At 53.1% G+C, this 23,844-nt stretch overlaps 1 protein-coding gene across 2 annotated transcripts; it reads left to right on the top strand.

Moving 5' to 3' along the window:
- The first annotated feature begins 2,829 nt into the window (after positions 1-2,829).
- Positions 2,830-23,122, top strand: Hid1 (HID1 domain containing). Of its 2 annotated transcripts, none has more exons than XM_036196045.1 (19): positions 2,830-3,035; positions 9,509-9,658; positions 10,779-10,949; positions 11,479-11,592; positions 12,159-12,265; positions 12,475-12,591; positions 14,065-14,287; positions 14,428-14,484; positions 15,645-15,785; positions 15,970-16,060; positions 16,272-16,423; positions 16,532-16,610; positions 18,396-18,560; positions 19,905-20,132; positions 20,461-20,567; positions 21,041-21,121; positions 21,677-21,768; positions 21,909-22,067; positions 22,320-23,122. In XM_036196045.1, the coding sequence occupies exons 1-19, from the start codon at positions 2,970-2,972 to the stop codon at positions 22,381-22,383; spliced, it is 2,364 nt and encodes a 787-aa protein (XP_036051938.1). In that variant the 5' UTR covers positions 2,830-2,969; the 3' UTR covers positions 22,384-23,122. The 2 variants fall into 2 exon arrangements, with proteins under 2 accessions (XP_036051938.1, XP_036051937.1); XM_036196044.1 differs by having other exon boundaries at positions 2,836-3,035; positions 11,476-11,592.
- Positions 23,123-23,844: the final 722 nt, after the last annotated feature.

Raw genomic sequence — 23,844 nt, 5'->3', positions numbered from 1 at the left:
GATTTTCCTATGGTGAGCTCCCTTTCCCTGGGTGCTGGACACTATTTCTTCCCCTGCCCCTTAGGGGTCTCAGTGACCCATTCTGACCCCAAATGCTTACCTGTGAATAACCCCTTGAGCTGTCTTCCGTCTGTTTCCAGCTGGGGCCCTTCCTAACACACTCAACCATCCTCTCCTCCATCCAGTTTTTCCTTACCTGTTTCCACCAGGGCGTCTGGGCAGACATTTGCTTACCATGTCATAGCTCTCTGGCTCACATCATCGCCCTTTGTGTCTTGTTCCCTTAGCAGCAGAAACATGCATAGCTCAGGTTCTAGCCCTTCAATGGTAGCGGGCACCTAGCAGGTTCTACATCAATGTCTGTGGGATGGATGATATTTGAACTCAGAGGAAGGACTCCAGAGAGGGCCACAGGAGCCATAGACAAATGAGTCTTTTATCCTGGGCACAAAACAAGTACATAACATACTTTCTCACAACCAAAAACCTTCTAGAAGATTGTCACATTAATAAGGAAAGAGTAATTTCTGTGAGTGTTCAAAAATGCTATTTTATTTACTGATGGTATGTGTATGCACACAGATTATTTTCTTAAAATGTTTACTGTAAAAACTTTACATGTAATTAATAGTAGAGAGACCAGTGTGTTGAGCTAATTTCTTTGCTGCAACAGCTTTTATTTTTATTTATTTTTTTGTAGGGCTGGGAATGGAACCCAGGATCTCCTGCATGCTAAGCAAGCAGTCTACCAACTAAGATATATCCCATGTTCATTGCCCTTCCTTTTTAATTCAAGTTTATTGAGGTACAATTTACATACAGTAAAACTCACTCTCTTGAGGCATGCGGTTATGAGAACAATCGAACCGAAGGTTTTCACTGCCCCACAAAGTTCCCTCGTTACCTTTCCTAGTGCACTCATCCCACATCTAGCTCACGGCAACTACAGGTTTGTTTTCTGCTCCCATGGCTCCACCGTTTCCAGAATGTCTATAAACGGTGATATAGTATATTGTAGCCAGGAAGGGCAGCACACATTGTAATCCACAGGGGGTGGAAGCAGGAAGATCAGAAATTCAAGGCCAGTCTCAGGTACATAAGGAGTCCCAGGCCAGCCTGAGCTACATGAGAGCCTGTCTCCAAATAAACACACAACAAAGAAACAAAAATAATCTTTCAGTTAATCAGTTAATAGCTGATCCCACTAACCAACTAAGCCACAGAGGCAGATTAATTTCCTACTATCTTAGGGCAAGCTGGAATATTAAAACTCAACAGCCTGATTAGGAGTCTCTTGAGAAGCCCACAGGGCTGTGACATTGCTGCTGAGTGCTGTGGAATGTCCCCAGATATTTTTTGTTTGTTTGAGACAGGGTCTCATTATGTAGCACTGGCTGGCCTGGAGCCAACTATGTTGAACAGGATGACTTTGAACTCAAGGAGATCCACCTGCCTCCGCCTTTTGTGTGCTGGGAATAATGGCCTTTGCTACCATACCTGGCTAGGTAGTATGTTTGGTTTTTTTCCTAATAAAGAAGTCATTTATTATTTTGAAGTGACAAAGAAAAGCCCTAGGGAATGCCCAGGATTTTGTTCAGGGCAGGGATAACACACCTTTGAAGAAAAACTAGAGCTACCCAGTGCTGTGGCCTGCTCTGTGAAGAGGTGACACCGTTCCCCTCTCCCTGCCTCCACACCTGCTCCAACGGCAGGATTCTTGTTTGGGATAAAGTTGCCTTGTTTTGAAGTATCCAAGATTCCAAGAAGCTTCCAGACACGGTAAGTTGATGATGTGGGGAAATATCACCCCCCCCCCCTACATAGCCCTTTTTTGGGGGAGGGGACCTGGACTTGATTTCATTTTTTTTCTAAGGCTGGCCTCAAGCTCACTATGTACCAAGGATGACAGTGGGTTTCTGCTCCTGTCTTTATATGGATTCTGAGATTTCAGGTGTATGCCAGCTTTTATTATTATGTAACCAGCTGTTATTCTTAATTTAATAATTAGAGTGCTTGCCTAGCATCACAAAGTCCTGGGTTCGATCTACAGCACCTTATAAAACCAAGGACGGTTTGCATGCCTGTGATCCTAGCGCTTGGGAAATAAGATTAAAAGTTCATAATCAGTAACAGTGAGTTTGAGGCCAGCCTAAGATAAAACTTTCAAAACAAAGTGTACTGGGCTATACCATGGGTAACTCCTTTCTTCTCCTAAGAACAGGTTCTGTGATGTGGTTCTACAGGGACAAGGTGTTGTATACCAGCTTCTCTGCACCCCAAGAAGTTCCCAGGAAAGCCATCGGGCCAGAGAGGGGTCAAGACCCGAGGGCTCTTTCACTGTCAGCTGCGGGCTGAGCTGCCTTCCTGGAACAGAGACACTGAGTCGGCCCCTTCTTCCACACAAGCAAGGGCTAAACCTGCAGCTGTGGTTAGAATAACTGCAGGGCTGGATCGATGGTTGGACAGGTCAGAAAGAGAAACAACAACAACAACAAAAAGAAAAAAGAAAAGAAAAACCATAAAACAAATGCTCAAACGCCACCAACAGTAGTAGTAATAAATGGGGAAGCAGGAAAGTCAGAGTGGCTGGCGGAGAAACTGCAGGCCCCGGACAGAGCCCGAGTGAAGAGTGAAAACGGAGTCAGGGGATGAGATGCCAGGAGGATTTCGGTCTCGGGGACTGAGTGACAGAAGGGGGCGATGGAACAGGGCAGCTCTGGTTGTTGGGTTCCACAGAGAACTCTGGACCTCGTCTCCCGAGGCCTGAACGGCAGGTGCAGAGGCGGGGCCTCGTGGGGGCGGATCTAGGGGCGGGGCCACAAGGGGGCGGGGCCGACGCCGGCGGCGGGCGGGGTTCGCAGCTCAGCTCCTCCGAGAGCAGCTGGGGCCGCGGAGCTGGAGCTGGAACCAGAGCCGGAGTCCGCGGCAGAGTCGGAACCCGGGGCTGGGCCGGAGCGGGCTCCATCGACATGGGGTCCGCAGACTCCAAGCTGAACTTCCGGAAGGCAGTGATCCAGCTGACCACCAAGACGCAGGTGCGCGCGGGGACCCAGCCTCTTCATCCACCTGCCCGGCTTGGGGGCAGGGCAGTGGCGGGGGCTGGGGTGAACTTGGCTCACTGGAGCGTAGGGTGACCGGATAGTCCAGAGGGGGATGCTGAGACCAGCACCGGAACGAGATTTCCCCTCTGTACCTCTGGGCTCCATCTCTACCTCTGGGAGCCCACCCTAAGCCTGCTCTCCCCTGGGAACACTCTCCCCGGGCACTGCTGTTGCCACCTTAGGCTGACGTGTGCCTACTCCTGAAGCCGGCGGCGACAACGCTATCCGCCCCCTGTCCCGCCCCCCAGTGCCGGCAACCTCGCATAGCCAGCCTCTTCCCGCTCCCACCTACCCATCCATCGCCCTGCTCTCCTCCCTGCCCTCGGTGCCCACGGTCCCGGACGCACAACCCGGGCTGACTCAACGCAAACAAAGCCGGGCCGGCGCCTGCTAGGGTCGGGGAAAACAGCTGGTGTGCGGTGGCAACGGCGGCCTCTCTGGGCCCTGGTAGATGCCTGCGGGCAGGGAAGGCCCAGGTCTTCCTAGGAGCTCACAGAGTGGCAGGCGGCTGCAGCCGGGTAAGAGGGAGCTGTCCTCAGGCCTAGGGAAACCAGCTTTCCAGCTAGGGATGCTCCAGGGGCTTCTCCAGGCCTGGTGGAGCTGATTGGCTGTGCTTTCTGGTACCTGAAATGGGGATTCCGGGTTCGGGCATGAGGAGGGACTCCCAGATTGTCTTTAGTCTGTTGGAGAGGGAGCCATAGGTATCTCCAGCCCAATCCATGCTTCCTACATTTCCCCCTGAGTCCACAAGTGTCACAGAAGCCTCCTCCTATCTCCAGCACACACACACCTCTTGACCCAGCAAGGCTCCTTCCTTGCCCTCCCCGGAACCAGGCTACTATGATCACAGAGATACCCAGCCATGCCTCTCCGGGCCCTGACTCTCAAAGGGCTCTAGACCACCTGCCATCTGGAGCCCTACCCCCATCCTGCTGTTCTCAGAGCTCTATATTGTTCTTGGCCAGTTTGAGTGGGATCAGGAGAGCCATCTTCCCACAGCCAGCCAGTCATAGCCTGAGAGGGCAGACTTCTACTCCCACACTCTGCTACTCACCATTGGAAAGGTCAGGGTCTGAAGAGAGAAATGCCAGGGCTTCCATCTAGAGAGCCCATTTCCAGCGGAGAGGCACTTGATAAAAACCAGAACTTCTCTTTGCTCCCCATGACTTGTTCCAGAACCTCAGAGATGAGACTCTGGGTCTGTGGGCAGCAGAAAAGGGTGGTGTGGGGCACCTTGCACTGTGTAGGGCGACAGGGAGGGGGATGGTGTTTCCCGAGTTTAATGCCTGCTGGAAGGTGTGGTGGGTTCAGCAAGTCTTTTGGGAGCAGGATGGACTCAGACAGATGTAGGAAGGTGACCTGCTTTGGCACCCCCTGCCCCTGAGTACTACACCCATCTCTCTTTTCCTGGCTGAGATGGTCTGTCCTCCTTAGCTGAAGACAGTCAGTTGCTGGGACAGGGGCCTAGAGTATGCTGGAGACCCAGTCTGGGCTACTTCTCTCCCCTCCCTCTCCCTCCTCTCCCACCCCTTCCCCTCCCTCTTTTCAATTTATATGATTTATTTATTTTTGGTGTGTGTGTGTGTGTGTGTGTGTGTGTGTGTGTGTGTAGGTGTGTGTGTGTAGGTGTATATACACGTGCACCATGGTATATGTGTGGCGGTCAGAAGCCCACCTGTGGGAGTCAGCTCCCTTCCACCAGGTGGATCCTAAGGATTGCGTTTAGGTTATTAGCCTTGCACACCAGCAAGCATGAAGTGCCTTCACCAAGCATTTTTACCAAGAGCCTTCACTGCTGAGCCATCTCCCCAGCCCATTGGGCCTTTATGTGAGCATGGGACTCTCACAGGTGGGAGGGGCCAAAGCCTCGGACCCTGTAGTAATCAGCGTTGGGCAGCTGGGATTCAAGGATCTGAGATGGTCTTCCTGGACCTTCACTCAGGATCCCCAAGGTGCTTCAGGTGTGTTGATCACAGGACGCCCGCACTGCCAGGCCCTCAGAGGCTGTGCTTTGGGAGTAGACAGTGGACTGTCTCCTGTAGCCCCGGCCTGAGTCCTTACAGGTCAGCCTTCCCTGCCTTCCTGCCCTGCATCCTGTTTCCTTCCTGCCCTGGTGGCCAGTCCTGGCCTGGCTTAACCCTGACTCTGAGGCCAGCAACATTGACTGTGTTTCCTGTCTCCTTACTTGGCTGGGGCCCCAGAGTGGGGCATTACAGGATCAGAAATCCATGCCCCCACCCCACCCCACCCCGCCACTGCCCGCCCAATCCTGCCTATTTGAGGATGCTCTGCTGCAGGCCAGGGTAAGAGCTGATAGGCGTGTGTTTGCACGCATGCAATTGTGTGCTTAGAACACTTTGATCACCTGTCAGGACAGATCATCCTCCTCAGGCTAGATCACAGCTGGTTTTGCCCCCTTGCCACCCCCACCCTAGAAGGAGACTGTTAAAGCCACAGCTTGGGGGCTGGGGAGATGGCTCAGTGGTAAGAGGGCTTGGTACTCTTTCACATGAAGAGTGGTTCCCAGCACCCATACTGGGTGATTCACAACTGCCTATGACTCCAGCTCTGGGAGATCCAACACACTGGCAGAGTGCTTGCCTAGCAAGCACAAGGCCCTGGGTTCGATCCTCAGCTCCAGCAGAGAGAGAGAGAGAGAGAGAGAGAGAGAGAGAGAGAGAGAAACCTGATTTTTAAAAGCTACATCTGGTTCCCTCAGCCTATGCAAATGCCTAAGGAACAGTGGGGTGGGAGGAGGCTGCAAGCTGAGGTCCTGTGTGTGTTCAGTCTCCATTATGAGAGGGTGTGGGGGATGTGAAGGGTGAAGGTTTGATTTCCACAGACAGGTGTGGTGTAATCCCAGCACTTGGGAGGTTGAGGCTGGAGGGTGATGGTTGTAAGGCCAGCCTGGTCTATACAGAGAATTCCAGGCTAGCCCTGGCTACATGAAAAAGGTTGGGGTGGGCAGGAAAATAATAGCTTCTTTCTGAAGGGTTTCCCTCTGCTTCTAGATTTGATCTCTAAGGTCCCTCTTAAGTCGATTTTGGATTTCAGTCCCTGATGCTTGCCTAACGAACGAGGTCAGAGGTCAGGTCCATCTGTGCTCAGCTGGGCTTCTGCCCCCTTAAGGGTGGTGACTACCTGGGAGGTGGGCTGAGTACCAGAGGTGACAGATTTCCAGACATGCTCCCTGTGAGGGGAGCTCCACAGGCCTTCTGAGGATGACTTCCCACTCCACTCTGGCTCCAGGCCTCTAGGACTGGGGTCCCAGCTCCTGCCCATCCCCACCCTGCATATGTATCAGATGACTGTGGAGCTGAGGTCCAGCAAACCTGGCTCCAGGGCCTCTCCTTTGGCCTTTGTTTACCTCCAGCTAACTTGCTCTACCAGTTCTGGGACTGAGGCTGCAGCCACAGGTTACCCTAGGACTCCCCAGAGTGGAGTGGGGGATTTTTGTTCAGGGAGTGGGCACTTTGGTGAAGCGTGCAGTCCCAGCCTCGGGTTTGGGCAGCCCCCTGGCACTCAGCCTTGTCAGGATTCATGATAACTTCAGCACACCTGTCATCTCCCTCAACTGCAAGATCAGGGACAAAGGGCTGCCTGCTGGGGCCAGCATATCTAGACCTGACTCCAAAATGGGATGATTTGGCCAGGTGGTGATGGCACAAACCTTGAATCCCAGCACTCAGGAGGCAGAGGCAGGTGGATTTCTGTGAGAAATCCTCTGTAAGAGGGCAGCCTGGTTTACAGAGTGAGTTCCAGGACATCCAGGGCTACACAGGGAAACCCTGTCTGGAAAAAACAACAAAACAAAACAAAAAATGTGATGAGTGGAGATTGGGGCTAGAGGTCCCCAGGTGGGAGCAGACCTGAACTTAGGGATGAAACGCTGTGACCAAAGCAGCTTGGGGAGGAAAGGCTGAGGTTTCCACATCACAGTTCACCATCAAAGAAAGTCAGGGCAGGAACTCTAACAGGGCAGGAACCTGAAGGCAGGAGCCGACACGGAGGCCATGGAGGAGTGCTGCTTACTGGCTTGCTCCCCATGGCTTGCTCAGCCAGCTTTCTTATAGAACCCAGGACTACCAGCCTAGTGATAGCTGGGCTAGACCCTCCCTCATCAGCCACTAATTAAGAAAATGTCCTCCAGGCCTGCCTACAACCTGATCTTATGGAGGAATTTTCTTTCTTTCTCTCTTTTTTTCTATCTATCTATCTATCTATCTATCTATCTATCTATCTATCTATCCATCCATCCATCCATCCATCCATCCATCCATCCATCCATCCATGCATCCATTCATTCATTCATTTAAGGTAAGGTTTCTCTGGCTGTCCTGGAAGTCACTATGTAGACCAGGCTGGTCTTGAACTCAGAGATCTGCCTGCCTCTGCCTCCCGAGTGCTGGGATTGAATGTGTGCACCACTGTGCCCAGCTGGAGGCATTTTCTTAATTGTGATTCCCTCCTGTAAAGTGATCCCAGTCTGCATCAAACTGACATAAAACTATCCAGCCCGGGGCGGAGGGGGTGAGGGTGGGGGTGGACATTCTATAGATGAAATCTATCATCTAAACTAGTTGCCTTGGTCATTTACTTGTGGGACTGTCTATATGATTCAAAGACCACAAAGTTTATATTTAAAATTTTTATTTTTAGTTATGTGTATTTCTTTGTGTGTGTGCCACAAATGTGCATGTGCCTACAGAGGCCAGAAGAGGACATCAGAGATCCCCTGGAACAAAACCTGAATCCCATGGAAGAACAGCATGCACTCTTGACCTCTGAGCCCTCGTAACCTCTGCAGCTCCCATGAGCATATATATATTGGTTTTTCGAGACAGGGTTTCTCTGTGTAGCTTTGCGCCTTTCCTGGATCTCGTTCTGTAGACCAGGCTGGCCTCGAACTCACAGAGATCCGCCTGGCTCTGCCTCCCTCCTGCTGGAATTAAAGGTGTGTGGCTACTACACCCGGCCTGTTAAAAACGAACAAACCTGTGTGTGTGTGTGTGTGTGTGTGTGTGTGTGTATGTGTGTGTGTGCATGAGGAAGGTTTACATTTGTGCAAAGTCACACGTGTGGCTGTCAGAGGACAACTTGTGGGAGTTGGTTTACTCCTTTGGATGAGTATTGATCCTGAGTTCAATACTCAGGTCATCAGGTTTGGGGGCAAGCTCCTTTAGCAGCTGAGCTGTCTCTCAAGCCCCAAACCTGTAGGACTTTGTTTTTGTTTGTTTTTTCGAGACAGGGTTTCTCTGTGTAGCTATGGAGCCTCTCCTGGATCTCGCTCTGTAGCCCAGGCTGGCCTCAAACTTACAGAGATCTGCCTGCCTCTGCCTCCTGAGTGCTGGGGTTAAAGGCGTGCGCCAGCACCGCCCGGCTCCTGTAGGACTTTGTAATTACTGTTGAAATGAGAAGATTATGCTGGGAAATGGGGACAACCTGAGCAAAAGATTTGGTTTGGTTTTCTCTGTGTCGCTCTGGCTGGCCTTGAACTCAAAGAGATCTGCCTGCCTCTGCCTGTCCAGTGCACCACTGCCTAGCTTTTGTGTGCTGTTTTGAGACATTATAATTGAATTTCAGGCTGTCCTTGAACTCACTCACAATGTAGTTTAGGATGACCTTGAATTTCTGATCTTTCCAAGCTCTGGGATTGCCGGCCCTCACCACCAGTTTTAAGGTGTGCAGTGCTGGAAATCCATTCCAGGGCTTTGTGCACACTACACAAGCCCTCTAACAACAGTTGAGCTGATGTATAGACTTGATTCAGCTGGTGGCGGGGACCCCAAAGGCCTGTATGTGATTTTGGCCATTTACTTTGGTGCGTGGCGTGGGGGACAGTGTACAAACAGCACCAAGAGGGGTAGCTTTGGAGGCTGGAGCTCCCAGAAAGTGGCTGGACCTGCAGCGTGGACCAGCAGTGGGTGCTGAGAGGAGCATGTGTGAGGGGTCAGTGAGCTCACTGGGGTTGGCACTTGGTGGGTGTGCTGAGAAAGGCTGAGAGAGGAGACAGCATTGGTGACTGTATACGGAGTGCATATGCCCTTCGTTATCTTCCTTTGGCGAGAGCCCTGGTGTAGGCCCTAGACACTTGACCTCCTGGCGTGGCCTAGGGACATGGCCTGGTGGGGATATCAGTTTCTCTTTCAGAGGTGCATGGGGACTTTGCTGGGGATACACAAACCCTTGGGGACTCAGTTGGTTTTAGTTCCAGCTGACTCCCTTGGCCATGCACATCTGTCTCTCTTCTGACCCCGTCCTGTGGCTGCTGAATAAGCCTTTAATCCAGATTGGGAGGCTCCTGGGTGCTGGCTGGGATGGAGGGTGTGGCTATGGTCTCCTGCCAGGGTTTGTCGGTGACTGTCAGGAAGACGTTGTATAACTCTGGACACTGGATTCCCCTGTAGCCCGTGGAAGCCACCGATGATGCTTTTTGGGACCAGTTCTGGGCAGACACAGCCACCTCCGTGCAAGATGTCTTTGCACTGGTCCCAGCAGCAGAGATCCGGGCTGTGCGAGAGGAGTCGCCCTCTAACCTGGCCACTTTGTGCTACAAGGTAAGGGCTGTCTGGCCCCTCACTGCTGGGTCTCCGCTCCCCAGGGTGGTCGAGTGCCCGGTCTACACTCATTTGGAGCATTTCATCCCAGGTCCTGGAGGACCAGTCTCTTTGCCTCAAGCTCTCCTCGGTAGGGTTGAGGGGAAAGCAACCATGGCCACTAGGAGCGCTTTATCTTGCCTTGGTTGGCACTTTCCACACACTAGCTCACTTTGCTTTCCCCATATGATGTTGTTGTTATTTTCTCTATTGCAAATTTTAAAAAAAATTAGATTTATTTGTGTGTGTGTGTGTGTGTGTGTGTGTGTGTGTGTGTGTGTGTTTTGCCTGCATGTATGTATATGTTTCGTATGCACGTGTGATGCCTCTGGAGAGCAAAGGAAGGAATTGGATTCCTTGGAAATGGAGTAATAAATGGTTGTGAGCCACCATGTAGGTACTGGGAACTGAACTTGGGTCCTCTGCAAGGACAAGTGGGGTTTGTTTTGTTGGGGCAGGGTTTCTCTGGGTAGCCCTGGCTGTTCTAGAACGCACTATGTAGACAAGGCTGGCCTTGAACTAAGAGAGAGCCACCTGCCTCTGTCTCTGCCTCCTGAGCGCTGGGCTTAAAGGTGTGTGTCACTAAATCTGGTTAAACAAGACATATTCTTAACTTCAGAGCCATCTCTCCAGCCCCTGTCTTTTTTTTTTTTTTTTAACTTTTAAAAACGTTACTTTTATATAGGGTTAAACAAAAGGATTAGGAGAAAAAGAGGCCCTCAGAAGAAAATAAGATGTACCTAAGTGTGGGTACACACTCTTCAAGGAAGGGATGCCACAGATGATGTCATGGTCATCCAGGGAACTGGACTTTACTATTCTGATGCTCTGGGTTGGTTTTTTGTTTGTTCTTTTGAGACAGGGTTTCTCATGTAACAGTCCTGGCTGTCCTGGATCTCGCTCTGTAGACCAGGCTGGCCTTGAACTCACAGAGATCCGCTTGCTTCTGCCTCCTGAGTGCTGGGATTAAAGGCTTGAGTTTTAACTACATCTCATCATCCATGAACTAGCTCTACAGCCTGGGTGGCCTGAACCCAAAGGACCACGTCACATGTTCCTTCCTTGCTGTCCATCCCCGTAGGCTGTGGAGAAACTGGTACAAGGGGCAGAGAGTGGTTGCCACTCGGAGAAGGAGAAGCAGGTCGTCCTGAACTGCAGCCGGCTGCTCACCCGAGTGCTGCCTTACATCTTCGAGGACCCCGACTGGAGGGGCTTCTTCTGGTCCACAGTGCCCGGGGCAGGGCGTGGAGGGGTCTGTGGGCCTGGCCAGGGGGGTGGGAGAACCCTGGCAGAGCACCTGCTATTTAGGAAGTGTGGGATGGGGACTAGGGTAGGGTGCCACTGAGCAGGGAGGAGCCAGTACCAACTTCTCCGGCCCTCAGTTTTCCTCCCAAGGGGCCTTGCCCCCTATATCCTGGAGCAGGAGTACAAGGATAGGGCCCAGTGATGTCTTTAGAAGGTCCAGAGGGACCATATTGCCTTCTCCCAGACCCCATCTGCTCTGGGCTTATCTCCAGGCAAGTGCCAAGGGCTGAGACCCTTGAGCTTAGTGCCCAGCACCCCTGGTGAGGGGGGTGTTTCCTCACTGTTCCCTAATTCCTGTGTCTGCTCTGCTCTCTTCTGGTTAAGGGAGATTTGGGGTAAGCAGGAATCTATTTCTTCTTCCTCGCTCTGTCCACGCATGCCTGCTAAGACCCAGTCCCTGTCCTCTACACCTCCAAGCCCTGGGGCTCCCTCTCCTTAGCCAGCCTCCACTGAGCAGCCTGTGTCTCTCCTAGCAGGGTGAAGAAGAGGATGAGCATGCCCGACCCTTGGCTGAGTCCCTGCTCCTGGCCATTGCTGACCTGCTCTTCTGCCCAGACTTCACTGTGCAGAGCCACCGGAGGAACAATGTGGTGAGACACCCCCGGGCTGGGCTCTTGGGGCCAGGAGATACAGGGTGCAGAAGCAGGGGAGGTGTGTACATATCCTGGGTGGGGTGGGGGTGGCACAGCTGGAGAGGAGCCAGCTGGTGTCCCGCCTGACCCTGTCTCCCAGGCAGCCTGCACAAGCACCCATTGTCCTCTCTGCCTGAGGTGGGAGGGTGCAGGGCTGGAACCAGGAAGCCCGACTTTTTACTCAGGGACTCCACCAGGAACGCTTTCTCCCCTCAAACTGCCACACCCCATTCCCCCAACCTTCTCCTTCCTCCTTTCCCTGCCTCAGACTGGACTCAGAAAGTAAAATAATCAACATAAGATTTGTGAGTGAGCTCCCAAAGAAATCCAACAACATTCATTTCTCTCCTTGTACATCAGGACCTAGGGCATGGTGGGGGCTGTCTTTAGGAGAATACTGGGGTATCTTGCTGCAACTAGAGACAGTGGGAAGCTTGGGTAGTCTGGGCCTGCCTCACGTGACTATTTATTTTGTGATCTTCCTCCCTCCCCACTCCCTCCCCGCAATTACTCCCTCTTCCTAGGACTCAGCAGAAGATGTCCATTCCCTGGACAGCTGTGAATACATCTGGGAGGCTGGTGTGGGCTTTGCTCATTCCCCACAGCCCAACTACATCCATGACATGAACCGGTGAGCTGGACCCAGGCTGGGCTTTGCATAGCTCAGAGACCCACAGGGTCTTCCAAAAGACCCAGCCCACTTATCATCCAACCTCGGCTTTACAGGGAGGAACAGGGGTCATTTTCCCCGTGGACCATGGTCAGGGTGGTGGGTAGTATTGGCAGCTGCCTCCTAGAGGGAGGCGGGTCCTAATGTACCCTTTCTGGTCCTTCCTGCAGGATGGAGCTGCTGAAGCTGCTGTTGACGTGCTTCTCAGAGGCCATGTACCTGCCCCCATCTCCAGAGAGTGGCAGCACCAACCCCTGGGTTCAGTTCTTTTGTTCCACGGAAAACAGGTGGGAGGCTGCACTAGTCTCCCTAGGCACTTAGGAGTTAAGAGGCGTGCCAGCCCGGTTGGCTTTATTTGGGGAGAGGTGCTGCCCCCTGGTGGCATGAAACCATAATTTAGCTACACCTTTGAACTATCAAGACCCCCAAAACCTGGGGACCCCTGGGTGGCCCAGGTCCAGGTCTTCCATCTGGAATCACATTGTCCATTAGAAATATAATGTGAGGAATTTGATAGATGTATCTCTGTGTGTAGAGTACTTGCCTAGTATGCATGGAGCCCTGGGTTTGACCACCATGTGAACAGTGTGGTGCTGCACAACTATAATCCCAGCACTCTAGAAGAAACAAGAAGTTTAGGGTCATCCTTGGCTATTAGTGAGTTTTAGGCTAGCCTGGGGTACATAAGACCTTGAATCAAAAGCAAAAAGAAAGAAAACTAATTTATATATTTTATTTAACTCAGTATATTTTAAAAAGTGAGCATTAGGTTTGTAATGAATTTATGAACCTATCAAGATCGCTTGCGTTTCCTTCTCTCATGCTTCTTTCCCCAAATCCAGTGTGTAGTTAATACTTCCAGCATGCTTCATCTGGACCAACCACTCAATAGTACTCAGTAGCCAGCCCCATTCGGCCTGTGGTTGTCCTTTGGGTCAGTGGGTGGAGAGGAGGGTCTGAGGACCACCCTGATGGATAGAGGGTTCTGGACCATGGTGGGCACTCAGGGAATATGGGGACACTTACTAGTACACGTGGGTGTCACACACTCATCAGTGCGACACAGTATTTGAAATGTACACTCCAGCTGTGGCCGCGATGCTGGCACAGGCGTGGGCATTCTAAAACTTGTAACCTTCCTGCTTCTGGACTCAGATCCCTGAACAGCGTGGCTCCCTCCTCTGTGTTTCGCTGGCTTGCTGCTGGATTTCTTTTTATCTCCAGAAGTGAAGGGCTCCCAAGTGACCCCTCAACACCAGTCACAATCAGAGGCTGGCCAGAGTTTCTTCTCATGGCTGCATCAGGCAAACTGCCACCCTTTGTTACTCACTTAACTGCTGGGTCTGTCTCCTCACCTGTAAGATGAGGAACTTGAACCCTAACATCTTCTGATTCAAGTCACCCTGTGGCTTGGGAGCCAAGGGGATGGAACTGGGTTCTGATCCCTAAGGGGAAGCTACGTTCCCCTGCACTTCTAACCCCTTGTCTAAAGCCCCTGAGAACTGAAAAAGACATGAGCATGTTCTCCACAAGGAGTCTCTCACCCCAATAGGTTCCTCTGCTCTTGGCTCAGCCTGGCCCTGGTCAGGGTCAGCCATATGCATGGATAGGGAGGGCCTTATCTACTCAGGAAGGGGCAAGCTTGCACTTCTGCTTCCCAGGTCCCAGCCTGTAGCCCAGTAGCTCAGCAGCTCCTTCTGGGGCTGGAGATGTGTGCCCAGGGGAGCATCCCTGCAGCCCTGCTCTGCCCTCCCCTGCAGACACGCACTGCCTCTCTTCACCTCCCTCCTCAACACCGTGTGTGCCTATGACCCTGTGGGCTATGGGATCCCCTACAACCACCTGCTCTTCTCGGACTACCGCGAGCCCCTGGTGGAGGAGGCAGCTCAGGTGCTTATCGTCACCTTGGACCATGACAGCGCCACCAGCACCACCCCCACTGTGGATGGCACCACCACGGGCACTGCCATGGATGATGCTGATGTAAGGGCCGGATGGAGGGAGGGCTGCAGGCAGATGGGATCTCCTTAAGCGGGACCCCATGGTGTGCCTGGGGGTTCAACTGCCACTACTCAGGCAGACCAGAGTGCAGGGTCTGCTCACCATAGTCCTCCTTTTGGCAGCCTCCAGGGCCCGAGAACCTGTTTGTGAACTACCTGTCCCGCATTCATCGTGAGGAGGTGAGTCAGGCAAAACTAGAGGAGTCTAACTGCCCATCTTCCCCAGTGGCTGTGGCTTTGTGGGATAGAGGAGTCCTGTCCCCCTGCATGAAAGAACGTGCTCACCCTAAGTAAGGTGGTGATGGCAATACTTGGGAGATTTTGAGGCACAGAAAAGGTTGATGGGAGTTGGGGGTGTGTGGCTCAATTGGTAGAGCGCTTGCCTAACAGGCACAAAGCCCTGACTTCAATCTCCAGCATTACACACTCAGGCCGCGGTGGTGCCTGACTGTAAAGCCAGTATCTGGGAAGTGGAGGCAGGAGGGTTAAAAATTCAGTCATTCTTGGCTAGCCTGGACTACAGGAGACCCTGTCTTTAAAAGTAAATAAATAAGCCGGGCATAGTGGCGCACATCTTTAATCCTAGCACTCAGGAGGCAGAGGCAGGAGGATCTCTGTGAGTTCAAGGCCAGCCTGGTCTACAGAGCGAGATCCAGGACAGCCAGGGCTGTTACACAGAGAAACCCTGTCTTGAAAAAACGAAAACAAGTAAATAAATAAAAGAAAGGAAAAAAATCAACAAAGGACTCATAGCCTCGGCTGGGCCAGGATAACCAAGAAGGCTTCTCAAAGGAGGGGGGTTGCTGTGATGTTGGGGTTCGGAGGTAGCCTAATGTCCTCAAGCAGAGGGGAGGTGCTACAGTTCCTAGGACTCTGACTTCTGCAGATGCACACAGTCAGGGACTGTAGGTGAGCCAGCCCCCCATCCCCCAAGATCAAAGTAGAGCATGGCCCAGCTGGTGGTGTGTGCCTGGTAAATGACAGCTCTGAGACTGGGGAGTACTTCTCGTGTGTGATGTGGTGGGGGATGGGGGTGCAGGGGGCAGGGTGAAGGACAGTCCCTGTCAACAAGGAACCCAGGTGGTTGGGGAGCCTGGTTCAAGGGTCCATCTGGGGGTTACCGGGAGCTGCAGCCTTGCATAGGGGATCCTCTGACTTGCTGGTGGGACGGCAGAGGTTCAGCTTTCCAGTGTGCTAGCAGTAATGTCCAAACCTGGCCCCTTGATTGGAGATTTTAAGGTTATGGGAGATTGATAAAGATCGGGGAGAATGAGGCATTTGCAGGGGTATCCAGAGCTGTAGGCAGCTGGGTTGGAAGGAACCCTGCTCTGCTCTCCCAGGACTTCCAGTTCATCCTCAAGGGGATAGCTCGGCTGCTGTCTAACCCCCTACTCCAGACCTACCTTCCCAATTCCACAAAGAAAATCCAGTTCCATCAGGAATTGCTTGTCCTCTTCTGGAAACTCTGTGACTTCAACAAGGTTAGTGGACTCCAGGGCTCACCTCAAGGGCAACAGACATGAAGGGACATAGCTGAAGACTTAGCGGGGTTCACAGAGTCCAAGACTGGCATAGCATCTGGGTCTGCCCAGCCTCGGTGGGAGAGAGCAGCTTAGAGCTAGTCCTCTCACTGACCTGCTCACTTGCCCCCTCTCTCATTCCCAGAAATTCCTCTTCTTTGTACTGAAGAGCAGCGACGTGCTGGATATCCTGGTCCCTATCCTCTATTTTCTCAACGACGCCCGGGCAGATCAATGTATGACCGTAGTGGGCCTGTGATCCTGGGGTAGATATGTGGTCTTGGTTTTGGGAGGGGGGTCCAGCCAGTCTGTCCTGCCTCCCAGAAACTCGAGTCTGGTGTCCTAATCTTCCATAGGGGCTCCCTTGAGCTCCCAGAGATGGGTCTTTGCTGAGTTCTCCACCTCCCCTCCCTGCTCACGTGATACCTCCTGTGTTGTGTACCTCAGCTCGGGTGGGCCTGATGCACATCGGGGTCTTCATCCTATTGCTCCTGAGTGGGGAGAGGAACTTTGGGGTACGACTAAACAAGCCCTACTCAGTGCGAGTGCCCATGGACATCCCTGTCTTCACCGGCACACATGCAGATTTGCTCATCGTGGTAAGGGGGTGTGCATGGTCAGCCTTGGGAGCGTGGGGGTGACAGTCTCTTATTGGCTGAGTCTGGAGATGGTGGGTAGTCCACACCGTCCCTTTCCTCCCTGCATAGGTATTCCACAAAATCATCACCAGTGGTCACCAGAGGCTGCAACCTCTCTTTGACTGCCTGCTCACCATTGTGGTCAACGGTAGGGGCCTGGAGCCTAACTTCCCCATGCTCACCAGCAGGTGGCGCCAGGCCACAGGCCAACCAGCAATCAGGCCCCTGGCTTTCTCGCCTGGAAGAGCCAGCCATGTTACTGTTAATTTTCCTAGTACAATAAAAAAGGGGCAACAAGACAGGTGATAAAAGCTTCAGAGAGTCTATGAAACAGCTCAGCAGGTAGAAGCTCTTGCCACGCAAGTCGGGCGTAAAAGTGGAAGGAGAGAATTGATATACTGTGAAGTTGTTCTACGACCTTCACACACACACACACACACACACACACACACACACACACACTGCACACAATAATAAGTAAAATTTCTAAAAAAGCTTTAGTATACACTCTATCTAATCTCCTAAATTCAAAATACCACCTCTTAGATATGAAGAAATTATAAAAATTATTGAGACAGTTTATGTTCTGTTTTGTATCCAGTCTTCCAAGTCTTGGATGTGTTCTGTTCACGCAGGAAATCTCAGTGGAGACTGGCTGTATTGCAGACATTTAATGGCCACATGTGACTGCTGGCTATTTATTGGGTAGTACAGGTTTGGGCTGAGTTACAGTGGGGATTTCAACAGCATCTTCAAGGGCTGCAGGCTGCTATCTGGGAATGGCGGCAGGAAGGCTCAGGCTAGTTGGGAGTCCAGCAAGGTGAGTAGCAGTAGGCTAGGGCAGAATGGCTTTTGTGGATGTCTTTCGGCCAGTGTAGTTCATTGATAGGTTTTTATTCCTGTTGCTGTAGCAAAGACCCTTAAGTTTATGCGGCTTATAATTCCAGGTTACAGCCCATCATTGAGGGAGAGTCAAGGCAGGACCTGAAGCAGCTGATCACATGACACCCACAGCCAGGAGCAGAGAAACTAGCAGATCCTTGCTGGCTGCATAGGTGCAGCTAGCTTCCGTTACTCTTAACTGTTCAGGGCCCGGCTTAGGGAATGGCACCCCCACATTTGTAGTGGTTCTTCCCACCTTAATTAACAATAAGACACCCCCGCCCCCAGACGTGCCCACACGTGAACGTGATCTAGACAATTCCTCGTTGAGTCTCTTCCCGGGGTGACTAAGTTGTGTCAGGGTGGCAGTGAAAACTAGCTAACGTGCTGGCCATGCTGTGCTTTGTACTTCGAGTGTCTGGGGCAGCACAGTGGGTCCTAAGGCCCCCGGTGGGGTTGTGAGCCCTGCACCTTCCCTTTGTTGATCCCCTAATTCTATTTTACACGTCCTGACTGAGTGCCCAATGAGCATGGGCAGCTCTGAGAATGGCTGTGTGACCAGGATGGTCTCTGTTCCTACCCTCTGGGGCCTTTGGGGGAGCCAGGGGAAAAGGCAGGCGACAAGGGCACACACAGGTCAAACTGTGCAGTTCCTCTCTGACTCCTGTTCACAAAGCTGTCCCGAGGAATATGTATCTAATGACAGCAGCTTGTCACTCTTGAAAGATGTCTCATCCCATCCCGTGTTAGCACCCTTGCCCTGTCATTTTATTGCTGGGGAACTTGGGCTCAGTTTATAACCCTCTCTAAACCCTAGTTCCTTTATCTACATCCTTGGCCTTGTCTCTCCTCTCTCTGTGTTGGGAGATGCCTGGGAGAAATGAGCTGAGTGTGCCTGTGAGGGTGCGGGGTGGTGGGGGCACGGGAGCCTCGTCGTCTTTGGGGGGCTCTGCAGGGAGCTGGGGACAGAGGGGATCAGTTGAGGTGAGCGGTTCTGCCCTGGCCTGGAATTTTCAGGGATGGCCCAGCACAAGCTGACTCTCCCTTACAGTGTCGCCCTACCTCAAAAGCCTGTCCATGGTGACTGCCAACAAGCTGCTACACCTGCTGGAGGCCTTCTCTACCACCTGGTTCCTCTTCTCCGCGTCCCAGAACCACCATTTGGTCTTCTTCCTTCTGGAGGTCTTCAACAACATTATCCAGTACCAGTTTGATGGTGAGGCCTGAGCTGAGCCCCTGGCTTAGCTTAGGGGAAGCCCTAGCCTGGCACCTGCCTGTTAGCTCGGTCCTTCAGTGTGCACTTATTAAGCACCTGCAGTGTACCTGGGTATAGGGAGCTGCAGCGGAGAATCAAAGATAATGTTCTCCATCCCTCCTGGAGCTCACAGATGGGGCATGGAGTCACAGAGGGAGGCTTTGGGCTGACAACCTGACCCTGAAGAGTTCATTTAGAGTTGGGTAGCTGGAAAACTCCAAGTGACAAGAGCCTGCTGGCTGTCACCACAGGTGCCAACCCACACCTTGCCACCCATGTGCTCTGGGGCCATGAGTATGTCAGGCTGTGGTCCTGGTCCCTCATCTGTAGGATGGTTCATAATGACACTGCTGTAAATCCCCCTTGCAGAGCGCACGCCTTTAGTCCCAGCACTCGGGGGACAGAGGCAGGTGCATCTCTGTGAGTTCGAGGCCAGCCTGGGCTACAGAGTGAGATCCAGGACAGCCAGGGCTACACAGAGAAACCCTGTCTCAAAAAACAAAACAAAAAACAAACCACGAAAAGGCCCTCTCTTAGAGATTTTGGGGGGATTAGTAATTCACAGAAAAAGCACTCGGCACAGCATCTAGCAACCCAAATATGAGCGAATATTACTATTTGCAAAGTAAGTAAGATTTAGAGGTCTGAATGAGTGATGACAGAGAGTAAGGCAGAGAACATTGCAGGGGAAGGGAGATGTGAGAAGGGCCCTGGGGTGGATGTTAAGCTAAAAGCAGCATGGTGCACCACAGGACTAGAGAGGTAGATGGGGGCTCTGAGGGCTCTGGGGAGCCTTTGCATCTTCCCCGATAGCTGTGGGAACTCAGAGGTGGATGATGGAGGACAGGCGCATACAGCAGTGTCCTCCCAGACTTTTCTGTGTGTTACCGAGAGGGCTACATAGTTAATGTTGGGTTGGTGTAGAAAGAATAGGGCTCAGATTGCCCCACCATGCCAGAGGACACCCCTTAGTACTGGGCTCCAAGAGGATTTCAAGATACCAGAAGAAGGATACCGAGGGAGCTCGGGGCACAGCTGTTTTCCCTAGAGCCTAACATCTGGGCACCTCCACAACCTAACTTCTTGGTATTCCCCACAGCCTAACACCAGGCCCCTCCACAACCTAACTTTTTGGTATCTCCTGTATCTACTGTGGCCACTGATACCCACATAGCTGGGCCTGCCCTGCTCTGTACACCCTGCACCAGTTCTTACTTCCTGTCTCACAAACTGCCCTGTAGTCCTGGAAGCCATCCCAGACGTAGAGTGGGAAGCAAAGTGAGGCTAGACTTGTTCCTCCCACAGGCAATTCCAACCTGGTCTACGCCATCATCCGTAAGCGTGGAGTCTTCCATCAGCTGGCCAACCTGCCCACTGATCCACCCTCCATCCACAAGGCACTTCAGCGGCGGCGGCGGACACCGGAGCCCCTGTCCCGTGCTGGTTCCCAGGAGGGTGCTTCCATGGAGGGTTCCCGCCCTGCCGCCCCTGCAGAACCAGGCACTCTTAAGACCAGCCTGGTGGCCACCCCAGGTCTGGATGCTTTCAGGCTAGAAGAGTGTGGGACTTGGTTGGAGATGGCATTGTCAGGGAGTGGGTATGATCTCGGGGTGTCCTTCCTGTCTAGGAAACTGAGGAAAAGGAATTCCACAGCACCTGGAGGTGGAAGTATTGGGTGGGCCTAGGAAGGTAGCTTGATGGGGGTTGGGAAGGGACATAGACAGGGATCATAGCTCAAAGTAGCTCTCTCTACAAGGGAAGGACAGACACAGCACCTCTGCGGTGAATGGGGAGCACATAACCTCTGCGGCCAGAAGGGGGCCCTGTGGCATGTCCCCTCTCCCTGCTGTGTCCTACCTAGGCATTGACAAGCTGACAGAGAAATCCCAGGTTTCAGAGGATGGTACCTTGAGATCCCTAGAGCCTGAATCCCAGCCAAGCTCAGCAGAAGGCAGCCCATCTGAGGGGGTAGGTACTGGGGACCCCCGAGGATGGTGTTGAGCATCACTTCATTGCCTTTCTTCTTGAACCCTGAAGTGTAGGAGCGGGCAAGGCCAGGACACTCTGCGGTTTCAGTATTAGAACAAGGGAATCGGGGCTGTCACTGCTGTACCGGGGGAGGGGGCCGTCTATAGACCTCTCTCTTGTTTACTGATCCCAGCAAAGCCCTGTGACCTTCGGGCTCCTCATCCATCAGCCTTATCTGGGGCCAGCCTTTCCCTACCTTCTCTGTCAGCCTCTGGTCCTAAACCTGTCACTGAGCTGGGCTGGGCTGGGCTGGGCCGGGCCTTGGGTCCAGGGCAAAGGGTACAGGACTGGACTCACCTCTCTGGTGCAGCCAACCTCCCCATAGTGGGGTCAGAGGAGACATGTAGTTGCTCTATGACTGTACCCTGGACCCATTCCTTCCCTGGTCACTTCCATCCCTTTCTGGGAACCAGGAGCCCAGCCAAACATGGAGAGATCAGCGGCGATTGTCCAGCACGTCAGCCAGTGGCCAGTGGAGCCCAACATCAGATTGGGTGAGGGGTACTGCTGGAGGATCTGGAGGCTGGGGTTTGGGTGGATGGCATGGAACAGGGTCTGTCTGTCAGAGTGCCAGCCCAGGACTAGGGTAAGAAGACCAAGAGGCATTTGACCTAGAGGCCAGGCTGAGGGGCGGTCCTTCCAGTTGCGTGACCTCGTCTCCTGTCTGACCTTTCAGCAGATGCCCAGGACTGATTCCTTTGTCAATCATCCTTGCTGGTTCCTCCCCAAATCGCTTCCACTCCCTGTGTGTTTCCTGTGAGCCCCACTGATTGCCCTGGATGGGGATAATAAACATCCTTACGATCGTGCCATCCAGCCATTGTGAGGATTAATGGGACAGTCTTCCGGAAGGCACGAGGCACAGCAGCTGGCCTGTGGCACTACTGCTCAGCATGGCCTGGGCTCTTCCCATTAGCATCAGTTCCCTTTCACAGGCCCTGCTTGAGGCAGGCCCTGCTGCGCAAAGTATCACACTTCCTGTCCTGGGGAGCCTGTGGCTCTGGGGCAAGGTCAAGCTTGTCCTATAACTCTGGGTGTGGCTCTCGCAGATCTTGTCCTGGAAGTCAAAGCTGCCTCTGCAGACCATCATGCGCCTGCTGCAGGTGTTGGTCCCCCAGGTGGAGAAGATCTGTATTGACAAGTGAGTCTGGAAGCTGGGTGGGGAGGTGGTCCTGGAGAGGGGCCAGCCCAGGCTTGGGCTGGGTGTGATGGGGAGCACACACCTCAGGGTCCTGTGTGCAATCTCTACAAACATGCTGGAGGCCCCACCTTTTTCTCTAGGGGCCTGACAGACGAATCTGAGATCCTGAGGTTCCTGCAGCATGGTACCCTAGTGGGACTTCTACCAGTACCCCACCCCATCCTTATCCGGAAGTACCAGGCGAACTCAGGCACTGCCATGTGGTTCCGCACCTACATGTGGGGTGTCATCTATTTGAGGTGGGCCCTGTGACGGGTAGGGAAGTTACATCCTGGGGTGGATATGGATGTCTACCTGAGGAATGCCCACAGGGGATTTAGCTCTGGGTTTTCTCCCACCCATAGTGGGACTAATGTCCAACCAATCTGGTTGAAGGTGGGCACTCTTCACCCAGATGGGGGCATCAGGATGGGCGGGGAGTCTTGTAGCTACCTGGCTCTTTTGCTCCGCGGTGCCCCCTTCTAGAAGGTGACAGCCCATTCCCTCTATAGGAATGTGGACCCACCCGTCTGGTATGACACAGATGTGAAGCTGTTCGAGATCCAGCGGGTGTGAGGATGGAGACCTGAGGGAATAGGGCCAGGAGGGCTGGTCCTAGACCCCAGGCTTCCCACCCCATTGTTCTGAGCTTTAAAGGACCATTATCAGGGCAAGTAAAGTGGTTGGTCCTGGATGGCAGGTCTCAGGAGCCCACTGTGACTGGAGATGACAGGGAGAAAGAAAAAGAAGTGCCCCTCTGCCCCTAGACTGTTCTCCTAGGAGTCCTTTGTCTCCAGAGATGCAAGCCCCACCAGAGCCCACTCCGGCTCCTCCTTCAAGACCTGCTCCTGGAAGCTGCCTGGTCACACTGACCTAATAGGTTTTCCCCAAAAGGAGCCATGTGCTGTCCCCTGGGGCACCTGGTCATGATGGAGGAAGTCCTGGCTACCTGGCCTGAGACTACTGTTCTAGGCCCTTTCCCTGCCAGGGCCCTTGGGGAAAGAATGGCTGAGCTGCTGGCCAAGGAGGCTGGGGGCTGGCAGTTTATGAAGCAAGACTGGTGAGTGTGCTTTATGGACCTGGAGTGGGGTATGGAGGGTCCACTGTTACTGTCTTTGGGCCAGTGGATATTGCCTGACTGGTGGGGCCTGAGGGATGTCAGTGCCCCTGCCCTATCTACTGCCCGGGGGGTGGGGGTACCACATTCTACCATCCCCAGCTCCGGCCTCTGGGTCTCCCCTGCCCCTACCTGTGTTAGTACAATCTTTGCTCTGTACAATCGACCACTTTACACAATAAAATGTCTCTCTCTGTGCTCTGCCTCTATGTCTGGAGTTGGGGAGGTGCCTGGCCGGGGCTCTTATCTTCAGGGCAGCTGGGGACTCTACACCCCAGAGTTCATTCCCCAAGGGCTCTTGCCCTATAACTGAGCCATCCACCTGTCATTTGATGGAGGGGAGTGGGACTGCAGGATTGGGCTCTGTCACCCAGTGTTTGGCTGTGGCTACTCAGTAAAGCTCACACAGGAGAGGCCAAGGCCTGACTAAGTTCTTTGCATGGCCTCATGTAGCCAGGACCAGTGTTGAGGGGGCCTGGTTTGACAGTGTGTGGCTTAACAGTTTGTGGCTTCATGGGAGCAGGGGGATTCCAGGAAGGGCAGAGCCTTGGTTGCAGGGCCAGGGCCACACTCTTTGGGCCTCGCCCTGCACATATTTGTTCTGGGCTCAGAGAGATGGATGGAGTGCTGGTGTTACCTGCTTGCTCACCTTCCTGCCCCACCCAGGGGCTCCGAGGACCAGGCAGGCCTGGGCACCAGGCAGGCAGAGGTCGCAGTGACCACCCATAGTGAGCCAGTTGTAATAATGTCCCCAGGCTCGGTGCTGGCAAAGGGCGGAGGTCAGGGCCATACAAGCCTAGACTCATCTCTTCCTGCTTCTGTCCATGGACCAGACAGAGAATATCTGGTGTAGACTCCTCCTGGCTGAGGAACAGGACTGTCTTGCTTGAGAGGACCATTCTTCTCACCACACCTGGAGT

This window comes from Onychomys torridus, chromosome 8, assembly GCF_903995425.1.
Source record: "Onychomys torridus chromosome 8, mOncTor1.1, whole genome shotgun sequence".
Lineage (NCBI taxonomy): Eukaryota > Metazoa > Chordata > Mammalia > Rodentia > Cricetidae > Onychomys > Onychomys torridus.
The sequence above is the reverse complement of the archived record's forward strand: the minus strand, read 5'-3'. Positions and strand labels throughout refer to the sequence as shown.